This window comes from Pristiophorus japonicus, chromosome 12 (assembly GCF_044704955.1).
Source record: "Pristiophorus japonicus isolate sPriJap1 chromosome 12, sPriJap1.hap1, whole genome shotgun sequence".
Lineage (NCBI taxonomy): Eukaryota > Metazoa > Chordata > Chondrichthyes > Pristiophoridae > Pristiophorus > Pristiophorus japonicus.
The window spans coordinates 133862427-133883148 of record NC_091988.1 but is presented as its reverse complement, the minus strand read 5'-3'; the positions used below and the strand labels follow the sequence as shown (position 1 = coordinate 133883148).

General features: G+C 45.4%; 1 protein-coding gene across 10 annotated transcripts in view; it reads left to right on the top strand.

Annotated features, from left to right (window-relative positions):
- The window catches only part of LOC139277473 (AP-1 complex subunit gamma-1-like), a 159576-nt gene that overhangs the window by 112853 nt on the left and 26001 nt on the right, over positions 1–20722 (top strand). For all 10 annotated transcript variants that reach the window (XM_070895968.1, XM_070895963.1, XM_070895972.1 and 7 more), the window contains 4 exons: positions 8969–9109; positions 16752–16806; positions 16917–17039; positions 18398–18487. In XM_070895968.1, coding sequence (XP_070752069.1) covers positions 8969–9109; positions 16752–16806; positions 16917–17039; positions 18398–18487 — 409 coding nt within the window. The remainder of the gene's footprint in view (positions 1–8968; positions 9110–16751; positions 16807–16916; positions 17040–18397; positions 18488–20722) is intronic.

Sequence of the window (20722 nt, the reverse complement as noted above, 5' to 3'; positions counted from 1 at the left end):
TGAATAAAGGCCCAGTCGATCCAGCCTCTCCTCATATGTCAGTCCTGCCATCCTGGGAATCAGTCTGGTGAACCTTTGCTGCACTCCCTCAACAGCAAGAATGTCCTTCCTCAGATTCGGAGACCAAAACTGAATACAATATTCCAGGTGAGGCCTCACCAAGGCCCTGTACAACTGCAGTAAGACCTCCCTGCTCCTATACTCAAATCCCCTAGCTATGAAGGCCGACATACCATTTGCTGCCTTCACCGCCTGCTGTACCTGCATGCCAACTTTCAATGACTGATGTACCATGACACCCAGGTCTCGTTGCACCTCCCCTTTTCCTAATCTGCCGCCATTCAGATAAAATTCTGCCTTCGTGTTTTTGCCACCAAAGTGGATAACCTCACATTTATCCACATTGTACTGCATCTGCTATGCATTTGCCCACTCACCTAACCTGTCCAAGTCACCCTGCAGCCTCTTCGCGTCCTCCTCACAGCTCACACCGCCACCCAGTTTAGTGTCATCTACAAACTGGAGATATTACACTCAATTCCTTCATCCAAATCGTTAATGTATATTGTAAATAGCTGGGGTCCCAGCACTGAGCCCTGCGGCACCCCACTAGTCACTGCCTGCCATTCTGAAAGGGACCCGTTTATCCCGACTCTGCTTCCTGTCTGCCAACCAGTTCTCTATCCACGTCAGTACATTACCCCCAATACCATGTGCTTTCATTTTGCACTCCAATCTCTTGTGTGGGACCTTGTCAAAAGTCTTTTGAAAGTCCAAATACACCACATTCATTGTTCTACCTTGTCCACTCTACTAGTTACATCCTCAAGAAATTCCAGAAGATTTGTCAAGCATTATTTCCCTTTCATAAATCCATGCTGACTTGGACCGATCCTGTTACTGCTTTCCAAATGCGCTGTTATTTCATCTTTAATAATTGATTCTAAATTTTCCCCACTACTGGTGTCAGGCTAACCAATCTATAATTACCCATTTTCTCCCTCCCTCCTTTTTTAAAAAGTGGTGTTACATTAGCTACCCTCCAGTCCATAGGAGCTGATCCTGAGTCGATAGACTTTTGGAAAATGATCACCAATACATCCACTATTTCTAGGGCCACTTCCATAAGTACTCTGGGATGCAGACTATCAGGTCCCGGGGATTTATCCGCCTTCAATCCCATCAATTTCCCTAACACAATTTCCCGCCTAATAAGGATATCCTTCAGTTCCTCCTTCTTACTAGCCCTTCGGTCTCCTAGTACTTTTGGAAGGTTATTTGTGTCTTCCTTCATGCAGACAGAACCAAAGTATTTGTTCAACTGGTCTGCCATTTCTTTGTTCCCCATTATAAATTCACCTGAATCTGACTGCAAAGGACCTACGTTTGTCTTCACATATCTATAGAAGCTTTAACAGTTTTTATGTCCCCGGCAAGCTTCCTCTCATACTCTATTTCCCCCCTCCTGATTAAACCCTTTGTCCTCCTCTGCTGAATTCTAAATTTCTCCCAGTCCTCAGGTTTGCTGTTTTTTCTGGCCAATTTATATGCCTCTTCCTTGGATTTAACACTATCCTTAATTTCCCTCATTAACCACGGTTGAGCCACCTTCCCCGTTTTATTTTTACTCCAGACAGGGATGTACAATTGTTGAAGTTCATCCATGTGATCTTTAAATGTTTGCCATTGCCTATCCACTGTCAAGCCTTAAAGTATCACTCGCCAGTCTATTCTAGCCCATTCACGTCTCATACCATCGAAGTTACCTTTCCTTAAGTTCAGGACCCTAGTCTCTGAATTAACCGCATCACTCTCCATCTTAATAAAAATTCTACCATATTATGGTCACTCTTCCCCAAGGGGCCTCGCACAACAAGATTGTTAATTCTTTCTCCTTTCTCATTACACATCACCCAGCCTAGGATGGCCAGCCCTCTAGTTGGTTCCTCGACATTTTGGTCGAGAAAGCCATCCCTAATACACTCCAGGAAATCCTCCTCCATCGTATTGCTACCAGTTTGGTTAGCCCAATCTATATGTAGATTTAAGTCTCCCATGATAACTGCTGTACCTTTGTTGCACGCATCCCTAATTTCTTGTTTGATGCTGTCCCCAACCTTACTACTACTGTTTGCTGGTCTGTACACAACTCCCACTTGCGTTTTCTGCCCTTTGGTATTCCGCAGCTCCACCCATACAGATTCCACATCATCAAGCTAATGTCCTTCCTTACTATTGCGTTAATTTCCTCTTTAACCAGCAATGCTACCCCACCTCCTTTTCCTTTCTGTCTATCCTTCCTGAATGTTGAATACCCTTGGATGTTGAGTTCCCAGCCTTGGTCACCCTGGAGCCATGTCTCTGTGATGCCAATTATATCATATCCATTAATTGCTGCCTGTGCCGTTAATTCGTCCACCTTATTACGAATACTCCTCGCATTGAGGCAGAGCCTTCAGGCTTGTCTTTTTAACACCCTTTGCCCCTTGAGAATTTTGCTGTAATGTGGCCCTTTTTGATTTTTGCCTTGGGTTTCTCTGCCCTCCACTTTTACTTTTCTTCTTTCTATCTTTTGCTTCTGCCCCTATTTTACTTCGTCTCCTTGCAAAGGTTCCCATTCTTCTGGAATTTTTTGAGGATGTTTCCAGTAGAGTGGACAAGGGAGAACCAGTTGATGTGGTATATTTGGACTTTCAGAAGGCGTTCGACAAGGTCCCACACAAGAGATTGATGTGCAAAGTTAGAGCACATGGGATTGGGGGTAGTGTGCTGACATGGATTGAGAACTGGTTGTCAGACAGGAAGCAAAGAGTAGGAGTAAATGGGTACTTTTCAGAATGGCAGGCAGTGACTAGTGGGGTACCGCAAGGTTCTGTGCTGGGGCCCCAGCTGTTTACACTGTACATTAATGATTTAGATGAGGGGATTAAATGTAGTATCTCCAAATTTGCGGATGACACTAAGTTGGGTGGCAGTGTGAGCTGTGAGGAGGATGCTGTGAGGCTGCAGAGCGACTTGGATAGGTTAGGTGAGTGGGCAAATGCATGGCAGATGAAGTATAATGTGGATAAATGTGAGGTTATCCACTTTGGTGGTAAAAACAGAGAGACAGACTATTATCTGAATGGGGACAGATTAGGAAAAGGGGAGGTGCAAAGAGACCTGGGTGTCATGGTACATCAGTCATTGAAGGTTGGCATGCAGGTGCAGCAGGCGGTTAAGAAAGCAAATGGCATGTTGGCCTTCATAGCAAGGGGATTTGAGTACAGGGGCAGGGAGGTGTTGCTACAGTTGTACAGGGCATTGGTGAGGCCACACCTGGAGTATTGTGTACAGTTTTGGTCTCCTAACCTGAGGAAGGACATTCTTGCTATTGAGGGAGTGCAGCGAAGGTTCACCAGACTGATTCCCGGGATGGCGGGACTGACCTATCAAGAAAGACTGGATCAACTGGGCTTGTATTCACTGGAGTTCAGAAGAATGAGAGGGGACCTCATAGAAACATTTAAAATTCTGACGGGTTTAGACAGGTTAGATGCAGGAAGAATGTTCCCAATGTTGGGGAAGTCCAGAACCAGAGGTCACAGTCTAAGGATAAGGGGTAAGCCATTTAGGACCGAGATGCGGAGGAACTTCTTCACCCAGAGAGTGGTGAACCTGTGGAATTCTCTACCACAGAAAGTTGTTGAGGCCAATTCACTAAATATATTCAAAAAGGAGTTAGATGAGGTCCTTACTACTAGGGGGATCAAGGGGTATGGCGAGAAAGCAGGAATGGGGTACTGAAGTTGAATGTTCAGCCATGAACTCATTGAATGGCGGTGCAGGCTAGAAGGGCCGAATGGCCTACTCCTGCACCTATTTTCTATGTTTCTATTCCCCTGCCATATTAGTTTAACCCCTCCCCAACAGCACTAGCAAACACTTCCCCTCGGACATTGGTTCCGGTTCTGCCGAGGTCCAGACCGTCCGGTTTGTCTTGGTCCCACTTCCCCCAGAAGTGGTTCCAATGTCCCTGGAATTTGAATCCCTCCCTTGTGCACCACTCCTCAAGCCACGTATTCATCTGAGCTATCCTGCGATTCCTACTCTGATTAGCACGTGGCACTGGTAGCAATCCTGAAATTACTACCTTTGAGGTCCTACTTTTTAATTGAACTCCTAGCTCCCTAAATTCAGCTTGTAGGACCTCATGCCGTTTTTTAACCTATATCGTTGGTACCTATATGCACCACGACATCTGGCTGTTCACCCTCCCTTTTCCTGCACCCGCTCCGAGACATCCTTGACCCTTGCACCAGGGAGGCAACATACCATTCTGAAGTCTCGATTGCGGCCGCAGAAACGTCTTATCTATTCCCCTTACAATAGAATCCCCTATCAATATAGCTCTCGCACTCTTTTTCCTGCCCTCCTGTGCAGCAGAGCCGCCCACGGTGCCATGAACTTGGCTGCTGCTGCTCTCCCCTGATGAGCAAAGAAGGCAAAAAATTGGCAAAGAAGGAGGGGTAGCCCTGATAAAGGATGAGATAAAGACAGAAGAGAGAAAGGATCTTGGCTCCGAAAATCAAGAAGTAGAATCAGTTTGGTTGGGGCTAAGAAACAGCTTGGGTAGTAAACATTGGGGGGAGTTGTTTATAGGCGCCCAAACAGTAGTTGTAATGTAGGGCAGCATATAAATCAGGAAATTAGAAGTGTGTGTAGCAAGGGTAATATGGTAATCATGGTGGGCTTAAATCAAAATATAGACTGGGCAAAACAAGTTTGCAGTAATAATGTTGGGGTTGAATTCATGGAATGCATATCAGATAGTTTTCTAGATCAGTATGTTGAGGAACCAACTCTGGAGCAGGCTATTTTAGATCTAGTATTGTGCAATGAGAAAGGATTAATTAATGACCTTGTAGTAGGGAAGAGTGATCATAATGTAATAGAATTTTATATTAAGTGTGAAAGCGATTTAGTTTATTCCGAAACTAGGGTCTTAAATCTAAACAAAGCAAACTGTAGGTATGAGGGGCGAGTTGGCTAAGGTCGATTGGGAAACTACATTAAAAGGTATGATGGTAGACAAGCAATGGCTAGTATTTAAAGAATGAATACGTAATTTACAACAAATATACATTCCTTTAGAGCACAAAAACCCCACAGGAAAAATGGTCCAACCGTGGCTAATGAAAAGTTAAAGATCGTATTAGATCAAAGGAAAAGGCTTATAATGTTGCCAAAAAGACAGTAAGCCTGACAATTGGGAGGATTTTAGAATTCAGCAAAGGAGGACCAAGAAGTTGATAAAGACAGGGAAAATAGAATATGAGAGTAAACTAGCGAGAGACATAAAAACAGACTGTAGGTATGTAAAAAGGAAAAGATTAGTAAAAGTAAATGTGGATCCCTTACAGGCTGAGACAGGAGAAATTATAATGGGAATAAGGAAATGGCAGAGAAATTAAGCAAATACTTTGTGTCTGTCTTCACGGAAGAAGATGCAAAAACCTCCCGGAAATAGTGGAGAACCAAGGGTCCAGCAGCAATGAGGAATTGAAAGAAATTAGTATCAGTAAAAAAGTAGTACTGGAGAAATTAATGGGACTGAAAGCTGATAAATACCCTGGACCTGATGGCCTACATTTGAAAGAAGTGGCTATAGAGATAGTGGATGCATTGGTTGTCATCTTCCAAAATTCCATAGATTCTCGAAAGGTTTCCGTGGATTGGAAGGTAGAAAATGTAACCCCGCTATTTAAAAAAGGAGGGAGAAAACTGGGAACTACAGATCAGTTAGCCTGAAATCAGTCGTAGGGAAAATACTAGAATCTATTATTAAGAATGTGATAAGAAGACACTTGGAAAATAATAAGAGTTGGGCAGTCAGTATGAAAGGGAAATCATGTTTAACAAATCTGTTCGTATTTTGAGGTTGTAACTAGCAGAATAGATAATGTGGTGTATTTGAATTTTCAGAGGGCATTCGATAAGGTGTCACACAGGTTATGAAACAAAATTAGGGCTCATGGGATTGGGGGTAATATACTAGCATGAATTGAGGATTGGTTAACGGGCATAAAACAGAGTAGGAATAAACGAGTCATTTTCGATTTGGCAGATTATAACTAGTAAGGTACCGCCAAGGTTCATTGCTTGGGCCTCAGCTATTCACAATCGAGATCAATGATTTGGATGACTGGACCAAATGTAATATATCCAAGTTTGCTGATGATACAAAGCTAGGTGGAAATGTAAGTTGTGAGGAGGATGCGAAGAGCCTTCAAGGGGATATAGACAGGCTAAGTGAGTGGGCAAAAACATGGCAAATGGAATACAATGTGGGGAAGTGTGAAGTTAACCATTTTGGTAGGAAAAATAGAAAAACAGAGTATTTTTAAACAGTGAGAAATTGGGAAATGTTGGTGTTTGGTGTTATCTGGGTGTCCTTGTACGCGAATCACTGAAAGATAACATGCAGGTACATCATGCAAATAAGAAAGCAAATGATATGTTGGCCTTTATCATAAGAGGATTTGAGTATAAGAGTAAAGATGTTTTACTGCAATTATATAGGGCCCTGGTGAGACCTGGACTGTTGTGTACAGTTTTGGTCTCCTTACCTAAGGAAGGAGGATATACTTGCCATAGAGGGAGTGCAACAGAGGTTTATCAGACTGATTTCTGGGATGGGGGGATTGTCCTATGAGGAGAGATGGAGGCCTATATTCTCCAGAGTTTCGAAGAATGAGAGGTGATCTCATTGAAACATGCAACATTCTTACAGGGTCTTGACAGGGTAGATGCAGGGACGATGCTTCTCCTGCTGGGGTGTCTCAAACCAGGGGTCACAGTCTCAGAATAAGGGGTTGGCCATTTAGGACTGAGATGAGGCAAAAAAAATTCACTCGGAGGGTGGTGAATCTTTGGAATTCTCTACCCCAGAGGGCTGTGGAGGCTCAGTCTTTGAGTATATTCAAGACAGAGGTTGATAGATTTGTGAACATTAAGAGAATCAAGAGATATAGGGATAGTGCAGGAAAGTGGAGTTGCGGTAGATCAACCAAGGTCTTATTGAATGGAGGAGCAGGTTCGATGGGGCCGAATGGCCTACTCCTGCTCCTAATTCTTATGTTATTTTCTTCAAAGGGATAAATAAATCCAACACAAACTCTGAGGCGGAATTAATCAAGCCACTGACATTAATAGGGGAAGTATCTCTAAATTGTTCTGGCTTGGTAGCTAGTGCCTCTACTTTGGAGGATAGGCAACCAAAAATAAACAGCTTGCATTTATAGTGCCTGGTATAGATTGCACAGATTCTCTGAGGAGACCTGGCAGAGCTATCCTACGGGAAGCCACTGATTCCTTCCTAGAAGGAAGATGTGAAGAAGATTATGCTGATCTGGCATCTTTTCCAGGTAGATGTGTAGTTCGGTCATGACCCACCTCTGCACCCCACCACCAGCTTGCTTCCTAGAACTCCTGAGCAGAGCTCATGCATCGATTTTTCTCTTCCACGGTGCGTAGTCAAATTTCCAACACAGGGCTTTCAGAGAAATGGCGGTGTTTTGCATGAAGGACTGGATAACCAATCCATTTGTAATCTGGCTGATTCACTAACATCCATGTTCCCTTGCAGAAGGGTACAGGCTAGACTTTCCTAGCCAGTGAAACCACAAGGAGCTATTGGGAAACTCCTTTCCCCATCCCCAATCATCGTCAACCCATAGACGATTGGGAACAGGACTTTCCCCATGGAGGAGTTTCAGATTTACAGAAACATATAACACATGGCTGGCTCAAAATCTCAATGTGCTCACTTCATGAAGTTCCAGCTGTAGAGTAACGCCCTCCATCCAGATTCATACACAGGCCGCAGCAAGCTGCTTTCATGGGGTTCCTCATGATTGCTTCCAAGTTATCAGCAGCCATTGCCAAAATCGACGATATACAGGATCCATCTAGAATCCGTGGAACCCTTCTGAGAATAATCCAGCCGCAGATTTGACAGACTTGCAAGGATCTAATCGTTTGGAAAAGCATGCTGGCAAGCTCATGGGTAGCATTTGTTCACCAGAGATCCAGAAATTTGTAGAAAAATGGAGAAAGCATAATAGATGCTGGTGGGTTTCGAGATGGTCAGAAAAGGCTTTACTCTCTACGTTGATTACCTGTAGAATCAATTTCATTCCTCAAATGGTGTGTTGCATCCATGCATTACGATCCAACCCATCGAACCCTGCAGAGATGCAGGTATTGCAATTTGGGATAAATGTTTAGTCAGTTTCCATTTAGTTTCAAGTCAACACAAACTGTGACATAGGTACTTGGGCCTTGTACAACAAAAAAGGAGCACACCGTCCATTCATCAGCGACATCATACTGATATCTCTCTACGTGCTAAATACCCTTTTTTATTCATTCTTGGGAAGTGGGTGTCACTGGCAGGGCTGGAAGTGATTGCCCATCCCTAATGGATGGGTTTCCCAGAGGCAGTTCCTCCGAATATGTCTGGGAGATGCATATATTTCAAAGAGTGAAGTCGACCCTACAAGGTAGTTAATCTATCTTGGTTGCTTTGTAATCGTTGCTATGTATACATTGTTCATATTCCAAGAAAATACATTTGAGTGTGTGAAATTGCTAGTTAATTGAGTAAAAAAAGAAGCCATATTCAGTTATTTAGCTAAATTCCGCTGTGCTGACATGCATGATTTTTTTATCCTGCGTCTCAACCAGCACTAAACATGTTCTGAAAGTGAAAATTATATTAGAGAAATCTTAACACTGCCTCTAATGGCAGGAAATGATACTGGAGCAAACTGCACCTTCTGCCTTATGGCTTCAAAGTTTTGTTGAGGTCAGTACTTGTTTGACTTTCGTGATACCCAATTTCAGACGTTCTGAATGAAGGTTGCGTTTAATTATTATTGCCTCAATCCAATTTTAATACAAAACTTTTGGTCTCTTTCACATGAAGGCGTGCGATGGATCTATGCTTTGCCTTGGTTAATGGCAGCAATGTCCGAGGAATGATGAAGGAGCTTCTCTACTTCCTGGACCACTGTGACCCAGAGTTTAAGGCTGACTGCGCTTCTGGAATATTCCTGGCAGCAGAAAAGTAAGTGAGGGATAGAATATCGCAACCCTAAGTAGAATCCACATAGTTGAGTCCCTTTTGTTTTGAAAATGCCTTCCTTGTTTTCTGCTTTCATACCTGCCTGATGTATCCCATAGCCGGGATGGTTTAAATCACAGAAAACACACTGTTGGATTTGTTTTTGGTCTATGTCTGCTTTCATCTGGTGAATCTTAGCTTGTGTTCAATGAATATACAGATTTGAAGTTTAAATCAGTATTGAATGAAAGCCTTTGGCTTGTGTTTCCTATGTTTACTATCGATTACAGTAGTTTGATTTTATTTGCCTTAATTAAGTAAATCCCAAAATCCCTGATCTGGACAAAAGCAATCTCTCTCAAATCCAGGCCAGTATATATGTTGGCCTGGACAGATTGAATAACCATATCCTTCCTAGGGAAAGCAAGCACAATAAAGTGAATTTATTCCTTTAGCTCCGCGACCTGTTTTATATGCTGCAAATCGAGGTCCTAGCCCAGCAATCCCAAGATCTTGCTTGTCCCATATCCAGATTCCTGTGGGTAGGCAAAGTGCCACAAATGATTTCAAATGGCTCTGGCTCCCCAACTATGAAGGCAGATTCATCCTTCCCAGTCTCAAATGCAACCTCTCACCCAACTACGGGAACAGTAGCATAGTGGTTATGATTCTGGACTAGTAATCCAGAGGCCTGGACTATTGACCGGAGATGTGAGTTCAAATCCCACCGCGGCAACTGGGAAATTTAACCAGTTAATTAAATAAAAATCTAGAAGGACACAGCTGCCAGATTGGGCCTGCGGCAGGTGGTGAGAGAACCAACGCGAAGGAAAAACCTACTTGACCTCGTCCTCACCAATCTACCTGTCCATGAGCATTGGTAGCAGTGACCACCCCACAGTCATTGTGGAGACAAAATCCCGACTTCACACTGACGACACCCCCAATCATGTTGTGTGGTGCTACCACCGTGCGAAATGGGATAGATTCAGAACAGATCTAGCAGCTCAAAACTAGGCATCCATGAAGTGCTGCAGGCCATCGGCAGCAGCAGAATTATATTCCACCACAATCTGTAATCTCATGCCCTGGCATATCCCACAGGCTGCCATTACCATGTCAGTCTTCACGGAAGAAGACATGAACAACCTCATGGAAATAGTGGAGTATCAGGTGTCTAGCAAAAATGAGGAACTGAAAGAAATTAATATTAGTTTAAAAAAAATACTGCAGAAATTAATTTGACTGAGGAGGGGTTAAACTAATATGGCAGGGGGATGGGAACCTATGCAGGGAGACGGAGGGAAATAAAATGGGGGCAGAAGCAATAGATAGAAAGGAGAAAAGTAGAAGTGGAGGGCAGAGAAACCCAAGGCAAAAATCAAAAAGGGCTACATTACAGCAAAATTCTAAAGGGACAAAGAGCGCTAAAAAGACAAGCCTGAAGGCTCTGTGCCTCAGTGTGAGGAGTATTCGTAATAAGGTGGATGAATTAACTGCGCAGGCAGCTATTAACGATTATGATATAATTGGCATCACAGAGACATGGCTCCAGGGTGACCAAGGCTGGGAACTCAACATCCAGGGGTATTCAACATTCAGGAAGGATAGACAGAAAGGAAAAGGAGGTGGGGTAGCGTTGCTGGTTAAAGAGGAAATTAATGCAATAGTATGGAAGGACATTAGCTTGGATGATGTGGAATCTGTATGGGTAAAGCTGCGGAATACCAAAGGGCAGAAAACGCTAGTGGGAGTTGTGTACAGACCACCAAACAGTAGTAGTGAGGTTGGGGATGGCATCAAACAGGAAATTAGGAATGCGTGCAATAAAGGTACAGCAGTTATCATGGGCAACTTTAATCTACATATAGATTGGGCTAACCAAGCTGGTAGCAATGCGGTGGAGGAGGATTTCCTGCAGTGTATTAGGGATGGCTTTCTAGACCAATATGTTGAGGAACCAGCTAGAGAGCTGGCCATCCTAGACTGGGTGTTGTGTAATGAGAGGAGACTAATTGGCAGTCTTGTTGTGCGAGGCCCCCTGGGGAAGAGTGACCATAATAAGGTAGAATTCTTGATTAAGATGGAGAGTGACAGTGTTAATTCAGAGACTAGGGTCCTGAACTTAAAGAAAGGTAACTCCAATGGTATGAGACATGAATTGGCTAGGATAGACTGGCAAATTATATATGTGAAGAGAAAAAGATTAGTGAAGACCAATGTAGGTCCTTTGCAGTCAGAATCAGGTGAATTTATAATGGGGAACAAAGAAATGGCAGACCAATTGAACAAATACTTTGGATCTGTCTTCACTAAGGAAGACACAAATAACCTTCCAGAAATACTAGGGGTTTGAGGGTCCAGCGAAAAGGAGGAACTGAAGGAAATCCTTATTAGTCAGGAAATTGTGTTAGGGAAATTGATGGGTTTGAAGGCCGATAAACCCCCAGGGCCTGAGGTCTGCATCCCAGAGTACTTAAGGAAGTGGCCCTAGAAATAGTGGATGCATTGGTGATCATTTTCCAACATTCTATTGACTCTGGATCAGATCCTATGGACTGGAGGGTAGCTAATGTAACCCCACTTTTTACAAAAGGAGGGAGAGAGAAAACGGGGAATTATAGACCGGTTAGCCTGACATCGGTGGTGGGGAAAATGTTGGAATCAATTATTAAAGGTGAAATAGCAGCGCATTTGGAAAGCAGTGACAGGATCGGTCCAAGTCAGCATAGATTTATGAAAAGGAAATCATGCTTGACAAATCTCCTAGAAATTTTTGAGGATGTAACTAGTAGAGTGGACAAGGGAGAACAAGTGGATGTAGTGCATTTGGAGTTTCAAAAGGCTTTTGACAAAGTTCCACACAAGAGATTAGTGTGCAAAATTAAAGCACATGGTATTGGGGGTAATGTACTGACGTGGATAGAGAACTGGTTGGCAGACAGGAAGCAGAGAGTCTGAATAAACGGGTCCTTTTCAGAATGGTAGGCAGTGACCAGTGGGGTGCCGCAGGGCTCAGTGCTGGGACCCAGCTATTTACAATATACATCAATGATTTAGATGAAGGAATTGAGTGTAATATCTCCAAGTTTGCAGGTGATACTAAGCTGGGTGGTGGTGTGAGCTGTGAGGAGGGTGCTAAGAGGCTGCAGGGTGACTTGGACAGGTTAGGTGAGGGTCAAATGCATGGCAGATGCAGTATAATGTGGATAAATGTGAGGTTATCCACTTTGGTGGCAAAAACAGGAAGAATGGCGACAGATTAGGAAAAGGGGAGATGCAACGAGACCTGGGTGTCATGGTACATGAGTCATTGAAGTTTGGCATTCAGGTACAGCAGGCGGTGAAGAAGGCAAATGGCATGTTGGCCTTCATAGCTAGAGGATTTGAGTATAGGAGCAGGGAGGTCTTACTGCAGTTGTACAGAGCCTTGGTGAGGCCACACTGTTGTGTACAGTTTTGGTCTCGCCTAATGAAGGATAAACTTGCCATTGAGGGAGTGCAACGAAGGTTCACCAGACTGAATCCTGGGATGGTGAGGATTGTCCTTTGAGGAGACATTGAGTAGACTGGGCCTATACGGTCTAGAGTTTAGAAGAATGAGAGGAGATCTCATTGAAACATGCAAAATTCTTACAGGGCTTGACAGGGTAGATGCAGGGAGGATGTTTCCTCTGACTGAGGAGTCTAGAACCAGAACCACAGTCTCCGAATAAGGGGTCGGCCATTTCGGACTGAGATGAGAAGAAACGCCTTCACTCAGAGGGTGGTGAATCTCTGGAATTCTCTACCCCAGAGGGCTGTGCTCAGTCTTTGAGTATATTCAAGACAGAGATCGATAGATTTTTGGATATTAAGGGAATCCAGGGATAGGGGAATAGTGCAGGAAAGTGGATTTAAGGTAGAAGATCAGCCATGATATTGAATGGTGGAGCAGGCTCTAGCGGCCGAATGGCCTCCTCCTGCTCCTAATTCTTATGTTCTTATAGCCATCTGGCCAGGGGACCAACCCTAATTCAATGAAGCGTGTAAAGAGCATGCCAGGAGCAGCATCAGGCATACCTAAATTTGAGGTGTAATATAGATGTATGAGGTATAATGAGATGTATAAAGCTGCAACACAGGACTACATGCATGCTAAACAGTGTAAGCAGCTTGCTATAGACAGAGTTAAGCGATCCCACAATCGGATCAAAGCTCTGCAGTCCTGCCACATCCAGTCGTGAATGGTGGTGGAGAATGAAACATCTAACGGGAGGAGGAGAAGGCTCCGTGAATATCCCCATCCTCAATGATGATGGAGCCGAGCACGTGAGTGCAAAAGACAAGCAACCACCTTCAGCCAGAAGTGTCAAGTGGATGATCTATATTGGCCTCCTCCTGAGGTCCCCACCATCACAGAAGCCAGTGTTCAGCCAATTCGATTTGCTCCACGTGATATCAAGAAATGGCTGAGCACATTGGATACAGCAAAGTCTACGGGCCCTGACAACATCCCGGCTATTGTGCTGAAGACTTGTGCTCCAGAACTAGTCGAGCCTTTAGCCAAGCTGTTCCGGTACAGTTACAACGCTGGCATTTACTCGGCAATGTTGAAAACTGCCCAGGTATGTCCTGTCGACAAAAAGCAGGACAAATCCAATCTGGTCAATTAACCCCTGATCAGTCTACTCTCGATTATCAGCAAAGTGATGGAAGGTGTCGTCGACAGTGCTATAAAGCGGCACTTACTCACCAATAACCTGCTCACCGATGCTCTGTTTGGGTTCTGCCAGGACCACTTGGCTCCAGACCTCATTATAACCTTGGTCCAAATATGGACAAAGGAGCTGTATTCCAGAGGTGAGGTGAGAGTGACTGCCCTTGACATCAAGGCAGCATTGTGGCATCAACGAATCCTAGTAAAACTGAAGTCAATGGGAATCGGGGAAAACTCTCCACTGGCTGGAGTAATACCTAGCACAAAGGAAGATGGTTATGATGGTTGGAGGTCAATCTTCACAGCCCCAGGACATCGCTGCAGGAGTTCCTCAGGGCAGTGTCCTAGGCCCAACCATTTTCAACTGGTTCATCAATGACCTTCCCTCCATCATAAGGTCAGAAGTGGGGATGTCACTGCACAGTGTTCAGTTCCATTTGCAACTCCTCAGATAATGGGGCAGTCCGTGCCTGCATGCAGCAAGACCTAACCATTGCCCTTGACATTCAACGGCATCACCAGCAGGTCAGAGGCTGGGTATTCTGCAGCGAGTGTCTCTGCATCAGACTCCCCAAAGCCTTTTCACCACCTACAAGGCGTAAGTGAGGAGTGCGATGGAAAACTCTACTTTCCTGGATGAGGGCAGCTCCAACAGCATTGAAGAAGCTTGAAACCATACAGGACAAAGCAGCCAGCTTGATTGGCACTCCATCCATCACCTTAAACATTCACTCCCCACTGTGCCTGCAGTGTGTACCATTGACAAGATGCATTGCAGCAACTTGCCAAGGCTTCTTCGGCAGCACCACCCAAACCCGCAACCTCTACCAACTAGAAGGACAAGGGTGGCGGGCGCATGGGAACACCATCACCTGCAAGTTTCCCTCCAAGTTACACAAACATCCTTACTTCATCGTCGCTGGATCAAAATCCTGGAACTCCCTACCTAACAGCGCTGTGGGAGTACCTTCACCACACTGGAATGCAGTGGTTCAAGAAGGCGGCTCACCACTACTTTCTCAGGGGGCAATTAGCGATGGGCAATAAATGCTGGCCTTGCCAGCAACACCCCCATCCCAGGAGCACATTTTTTTTTAAACTGCAGGGAATTATGGACTGGAAACTAGTCATCCCACAAAACGCAAGGAGACCAGAGCCTCAAATTATTCTGCTAAAGGACCTGCCCTTCATAGACCTCCAGCGAAGGACGACAAAAGCCTGGAAACAACACACAAGGCCCTCAATGCTATGTTCCTCTCTGAAAATCCTGCAGGGTCTGTTGAACCTTTTCCTCAATCCAAGATGATAGAGAACTCCCAGAAACTTTCACCATAACTGGATTCTGGATCAGGCACAAACAAGAAGACAGCACCAGGCTGGAACAACTCCTTGACAGTTGACAGATATCTCCTTCCAACAACTGGAAGACAAATTCCACCTCCCCAAACATTTCTGCATTGCTCTCCAAATGATATCCTTCCTCCTGGATCCAGCCTTGCTTTCCCCACCTCCCTCCCAAAACTGTATCTCCATTGCCTGACAGACACCCCAAGAATCGATCTCTGCTCTTCACTCCAGTTGGAAATACAACAGACTGAAGGAGGCCAGGGAATTGGACTTAATGCTGTGAAATTGCAGAGGGAAAGTGGAGACAGATTTGATGCATTTTTTGTCTATTTTGTGACAGAGTAAGGTTGTTTTCGTGAACATATAATCTATTCACCCCTTAAAGTAAAAGTGCAGATTAAATTCTCTGACCAAAGCTTTGAATTCAAAAGTGAGTCCAAAATGTCAGACAAAATATTTAGTAGCCACACTTAATGTAGCAAAATATTGATAACGATGTATAAAAACACAGGTTTGCACAATACCTATAGCTGCTAGTAAAAACAGTTGGGTCATTGTGGTTGGGTGCTTGCGACAAAATGAGGTTGGAGGGCGGGGCCACTGAAATACACGGGGAAAAAATATTTTCTGATTTGCCACAATCAGTGACTTGAGAGTCACATTGCTTTGATTAAAGTAGAAGTGCATTTTGGTGCAGACCTGTCTCTTGAGCCTCTATTGCCAGCTGCAATTTAGGTGTCTGTTGATGGTGATCTGTTCCTAGGCTGTGGTAGCCCCTAACATGCAACAGTTTTTTGCCTTGTTTCAGTGGCACCTGCAGCTGCATGTATTGGGTGTTGCGGACCAGGCATCGGTGGGTCTCGAGAGCTGCAGTCGGCGGCCACACAAGGTGCAGGCCTATATCGTGTTAGCCTCCCAGTGGGCCCAACGAGGACTGACACACACTGTGTTGCAAAAGCAAGAACGAGCAGAATGATGTCTCGCTGTCATTAGAGAAAGTATTGCCAGTACTTGGGCATGCTCCTGAATTAAATGCTGCACCACAGTGAAATTCTGTTGGGAATGGACAAGAAAAGAAAGAAATACCAGTCCCAGCCTACTTGAATCACACATGTTGTGTTGTCAGCCAGCTAACAAGCTGTCACACTGATGGAACCTCTTGGTTGTAGATATTTAGTTTACAAGGAGTATATGCTGCATGCCTAAAATTCTTAAAAGACATTCTCCAGACCTCATATATTTGTTGGAGATTAAAAGCCCGTGTTCAATTTAATTCAGCTCAGAAGGTAACTGCCTCCCAATCGGGCGGCTGTCGTCTTTGCATCTCCAAGCACGGAGACTTCTTGTCATTGTACGAGAGCAGGTTGCTTGCCCTCCCGATTACATGGGAAACGGTGCATTCATGATGGGACAAAATGACTAAAATCAGTGAACAAAATATAACTGTGTGCAGAGTAATATAAATGTTGATAAATTTATATCAGACACTGCAGCCTTCTGCCTATATGTTGTATGCGCTACATTATTTTCGTTTACTCAGCTAAACCTAGGCACATCATGGCTAAGTTCTGTGTTACGGGTAATGTTGTCTTTTTCTAGATATGCACCGAACAAGAGATGGCATATCGACACCATCATGAGAGTGCTCACCACGGTATGCATCACCTCCAGGCAATTGCCTCCAATTTTTGCTCTTTAAAGTTGTTTGAATGTTACAGTGCAGGTTCTACTGCTGCAATGTGTTTCTTCTTTCCTTCTCAACAGGCTGGCAGTTATGTTCGAGATGACTCAGTGCCCCTGTTGATTCAGCTCATCAGTAATGCGAACTCCCTTCATGCATACATTGTGCAGAAGCTTTATCAGGCCCTCCGGGTGGATATTTCACAGGTAGGTAGCAAGGTTGGCACGGCTGCATTGCAAGAATGATGGTCTATCTTGGACCAGAGCCAATGTTAAGATTGGGAAATTCAAATCCATTGATGTACAGATGATGAAATTAAATCCTGACGAACGACACCCACATTCAATGCAGCAAATGCATCTCAGTAATAGTCATTGTGTGTTTGGAGCTTGATGTATGATGCTGCATTTAACTCCAGTTCAGTTATCTACATTAAACCAACCAGAATAACATTAGTTAAGAAGGCATTCTGCCAGCAGTAAAGGGCAGCATGGCTTGTAAACCATTTAACTCTTGACTTACCAGAGGTAATACCAATGTAATATTTATACACTGCAGAGATAACAAGGTGACCAAAGTAATCATCACACAGTTATAATTTATTCAAATCTGAACAATATAGGAGTGTCTGATAAAATGAGATAGCTCAATCGAGCATTACAGTAGTACAACCTTGGCTAAATTCAATTTAACTTAGCATCACTCCCTTCAGCATTTGGTTTTGAGGATTGCCTTACGTATTTGCCTTTCCAGCTTGCAGAGTTGCATAATGAATAGGACTTGGATGCATTCCAATTATGTCTACGGTGTTAGTTTAAAAATAAAGGCTTAGAACTTGTGCAATATGAATAAAACATGCTGTAAATACTCAGCAGGTCAGGAAGCATCTGTGAGGAGAGGAAGGCAGGGTTAATGGTTCAGGTTGATGACCGTTCTTTAGAACTTATGTATTTGGGGTAGCCACTCTGGATTAAAGTCGAATCAATCAATATCTCTTTCTTTCTCTTCCCCACCCCCCCTTCTCTATCTTCCCTGCCCCCCCCCCCCCTCTCTCTCTCTCTCTCTCTCTCTTTTTCTCTCTCTCTCTCTCGCCCCCTTTCTCTCTGTCCTCTCTCCCCCCCTTCTCTCTCTCGCCCCCACCTTCTCTATTCCCCCCCTTCTCTCTCGTCCCCCTTCCCTCTCTCTCTCGTCCCCCTTTCTTTCTCTCTCTCTCTCTCTCTCTCTCTCTCTCTCTCTCTCTCTCTCCACCCCCTTTCTCTCTTTCTCCCTCTCCCTCACCAGGGCCAGAGATGCAATTATAATTTTGTAGGTTACTGTGAAGTCTGATTTTATATTATAAAATGCATGTATTTTAAAAATCTGATTATTCTGAGAAACCTTGAAACATTCTAGGGAAATTTATTCTCATGGAACAGTGTATTTCATATTCTCAATGTAGCTTACGCATATTGTGTTACATATTCTATGTCTTAGTGTATGAATTAAATTGTTCAAATTTGCCTGAAAATGGTCTGGCCTATAGTTAGCACACATGTTTGAACTTGGAATCATTTCTGTTCTGCAGCAACCCCTGGTGCAAGTGGCAGTGTGGTGCATTGGTGAATACGGAGATCTTCTGCTGTCGGGGGAGTTTGAGGAGGAAATGCCAGTTCAGGTGTGATTATGTATATTTTGCAGCAGAACAATATTAGCATTGAACATTGGGAAGACCTGTCTTTTCCTGAGGAAGCGAATTAAAGTCTCAAACAACTGAATTGCATCTGCACCAAACTGGTTGAAAAGAGGGTGATTCTGCACTGTCTGATGATGGTTTTCACTTCTTTAATACTCTAGTGACAGCTGACTTATTTCTTGGCATTTATATTGCGCAAGGCAATGCAGTGTTAAAAGTAAAATGGGGCTTGTATTGCTGCTGTGTCACATTGTGTCACTGAGTGGGTACAGAGCCGCGTCCTATAATTTGCTGAACTTCTGATCTCTTGTCCCTCATTGGTTTCCCTACCCTGGACATGCAGCCTCCTCCAGCTTAATGTCCACTCGCATGTCCTTCAGTCTTCTGATTCTCTGGCCTTCTGTACAGCCTCTGTGCCCTTTACTACACCATTAGTGCCAAAGCCTTCAGCATTCCTAGTCCTGCTTTCTGGAATGACCTCCCAAATCCTCCCCCACCTCTCCACTTTTTAAAAAACCTTCCCAAAACCCATCTTTTCAACCAAGCTTTCGGTTACCTCTCCCAACTTTCATACCATATCTCATAATCTATTCCTGTTGTGCCAGCAAGAAGAAAATGCCAAGCTGGGGCTTTCTTTTGGGGATGAGGTAAAATTGGGAAAGAGCTAACTTGGGTGTCCTTGATGCAGCTTTTGGCAACCAACTGGAATGGAATTGGTTGGGGCCTGGACTCGAGTTGCTTGGCCCTCCCCTGGGGAGAAGGTTTGTGCATGGCTTGGGAGCGAGCTTGGAAGAGGAGAGACTTGGAAAGGGGGGAAGGTAGGAGGAGCTGATTCTCGAATTGCTGTTCAGACCGAACCGTTTGCTCTCAAGTTAGAGACCAGGGGCCCAACTTTCCAACCTCTAAGAACGACGTACCTCCATAAGGTGCACCGATTTTTTGGAATAAAAAGGGCGCCAGAAACTTACCTTGTGATTCTCAAGTCTCCTCAGGACGTCTTCGTGCTCGGCGTGGCGCAGCACAAGGTCAGGGGCGGAGCCAGGTCCCTGCGCTGAAAACAGTGCCAGGACCTCTGTACATGCGCGCTAGAGTGTGCACGCATGAGCATGCGCATGTTGTGCAGTAGCTCCAGACCCCCGAGGCTGCCTGGGAGGGGCCCGAAGCACGCCGCCCCAGCCCTGGCCGAATGGGCTACCAAGGCGAAGATCGGACTCGGGCCTCTCTCCCACTCCGCCCTCACCCCCCCCCCCCCCCCCCGTTCAGCCGTTATCCCTCCTCTCCCCCCTCCATATCCTCAGTGGGGCCCCCCGCCCGGCATTTTGCTGGGGGCGGCCCCGCCCAAAATCTTCGGCGGCCAGGCTTCGACATCCTCGGCGGGGGCCCGGTCAGCCTCCCTCTCCCCTCTCACTTCTCCCCCCCCCCCTCTTTTTCCCCCTCCTCTCCTCTCCTCTCCTCTCCCTCCTCTCCTCTCCCTCCTCTCCTCTCCTCTATCCCCTCCTCCTCTTCCCCCCCTCCTCCTCTTCTCCCCCCTCCTCCTCTTCTCCCCCCTCCTCTTCTTCCCCCCCATCTCTTTCCCCCCCCATCTCTTTCCCCCCCCATCTCTTTCCCCCCCATCTCTTTCCCCCCCCATCTCTTTCCCCCCCCATCTCTTTTCCCCCCCATCTCTTTCCCCCCCATCTCTTTCCCCCCCCATCTCTTTCCCACCCCATCTCTTCCCCCCCCCATCTCTTTCCCCCCCCATCTCTTTCCCCCCCCATCTCTTTCCCCCCCCATCTCTTTCCCCCCCCATCTCTTTCCCCCCCCATCTCTTTCCCCCCCCATCTCTTTCCCCCCCCATCTCTTTCCCCCCCCATCTCTTTCCCCCCCCCATCTCTTCCCCCCCCCATCTCTTTCCCCCCCCCCCATCTCTTCCCCCCCCCCATCTCTTTCCCCCCCCCATCTCTTTCCCCCCCCCATCTCTTTCCCCCCCATCTCTTTCCCCCCATCTCTTTCCCCCCCCATCTCTTTCCCCCCCATCTCTTTCCCCCCCCATCTCTTTCCCCCCCCATCTCTTTCCCCCCCATCTCTTTCCCCCCCCATCTCTTTCCCCCCCCATCTCTTTCCCCCCCCATCTCTTTCCCCCCCCATCTCTTTCTCCCCCCCATCTCTTTCCCCCCCCATCTCTTTCCCCCCCATCTCTTTTCCCCCCCATCTCTTTCCCCCCCATCTCTTTCCCCC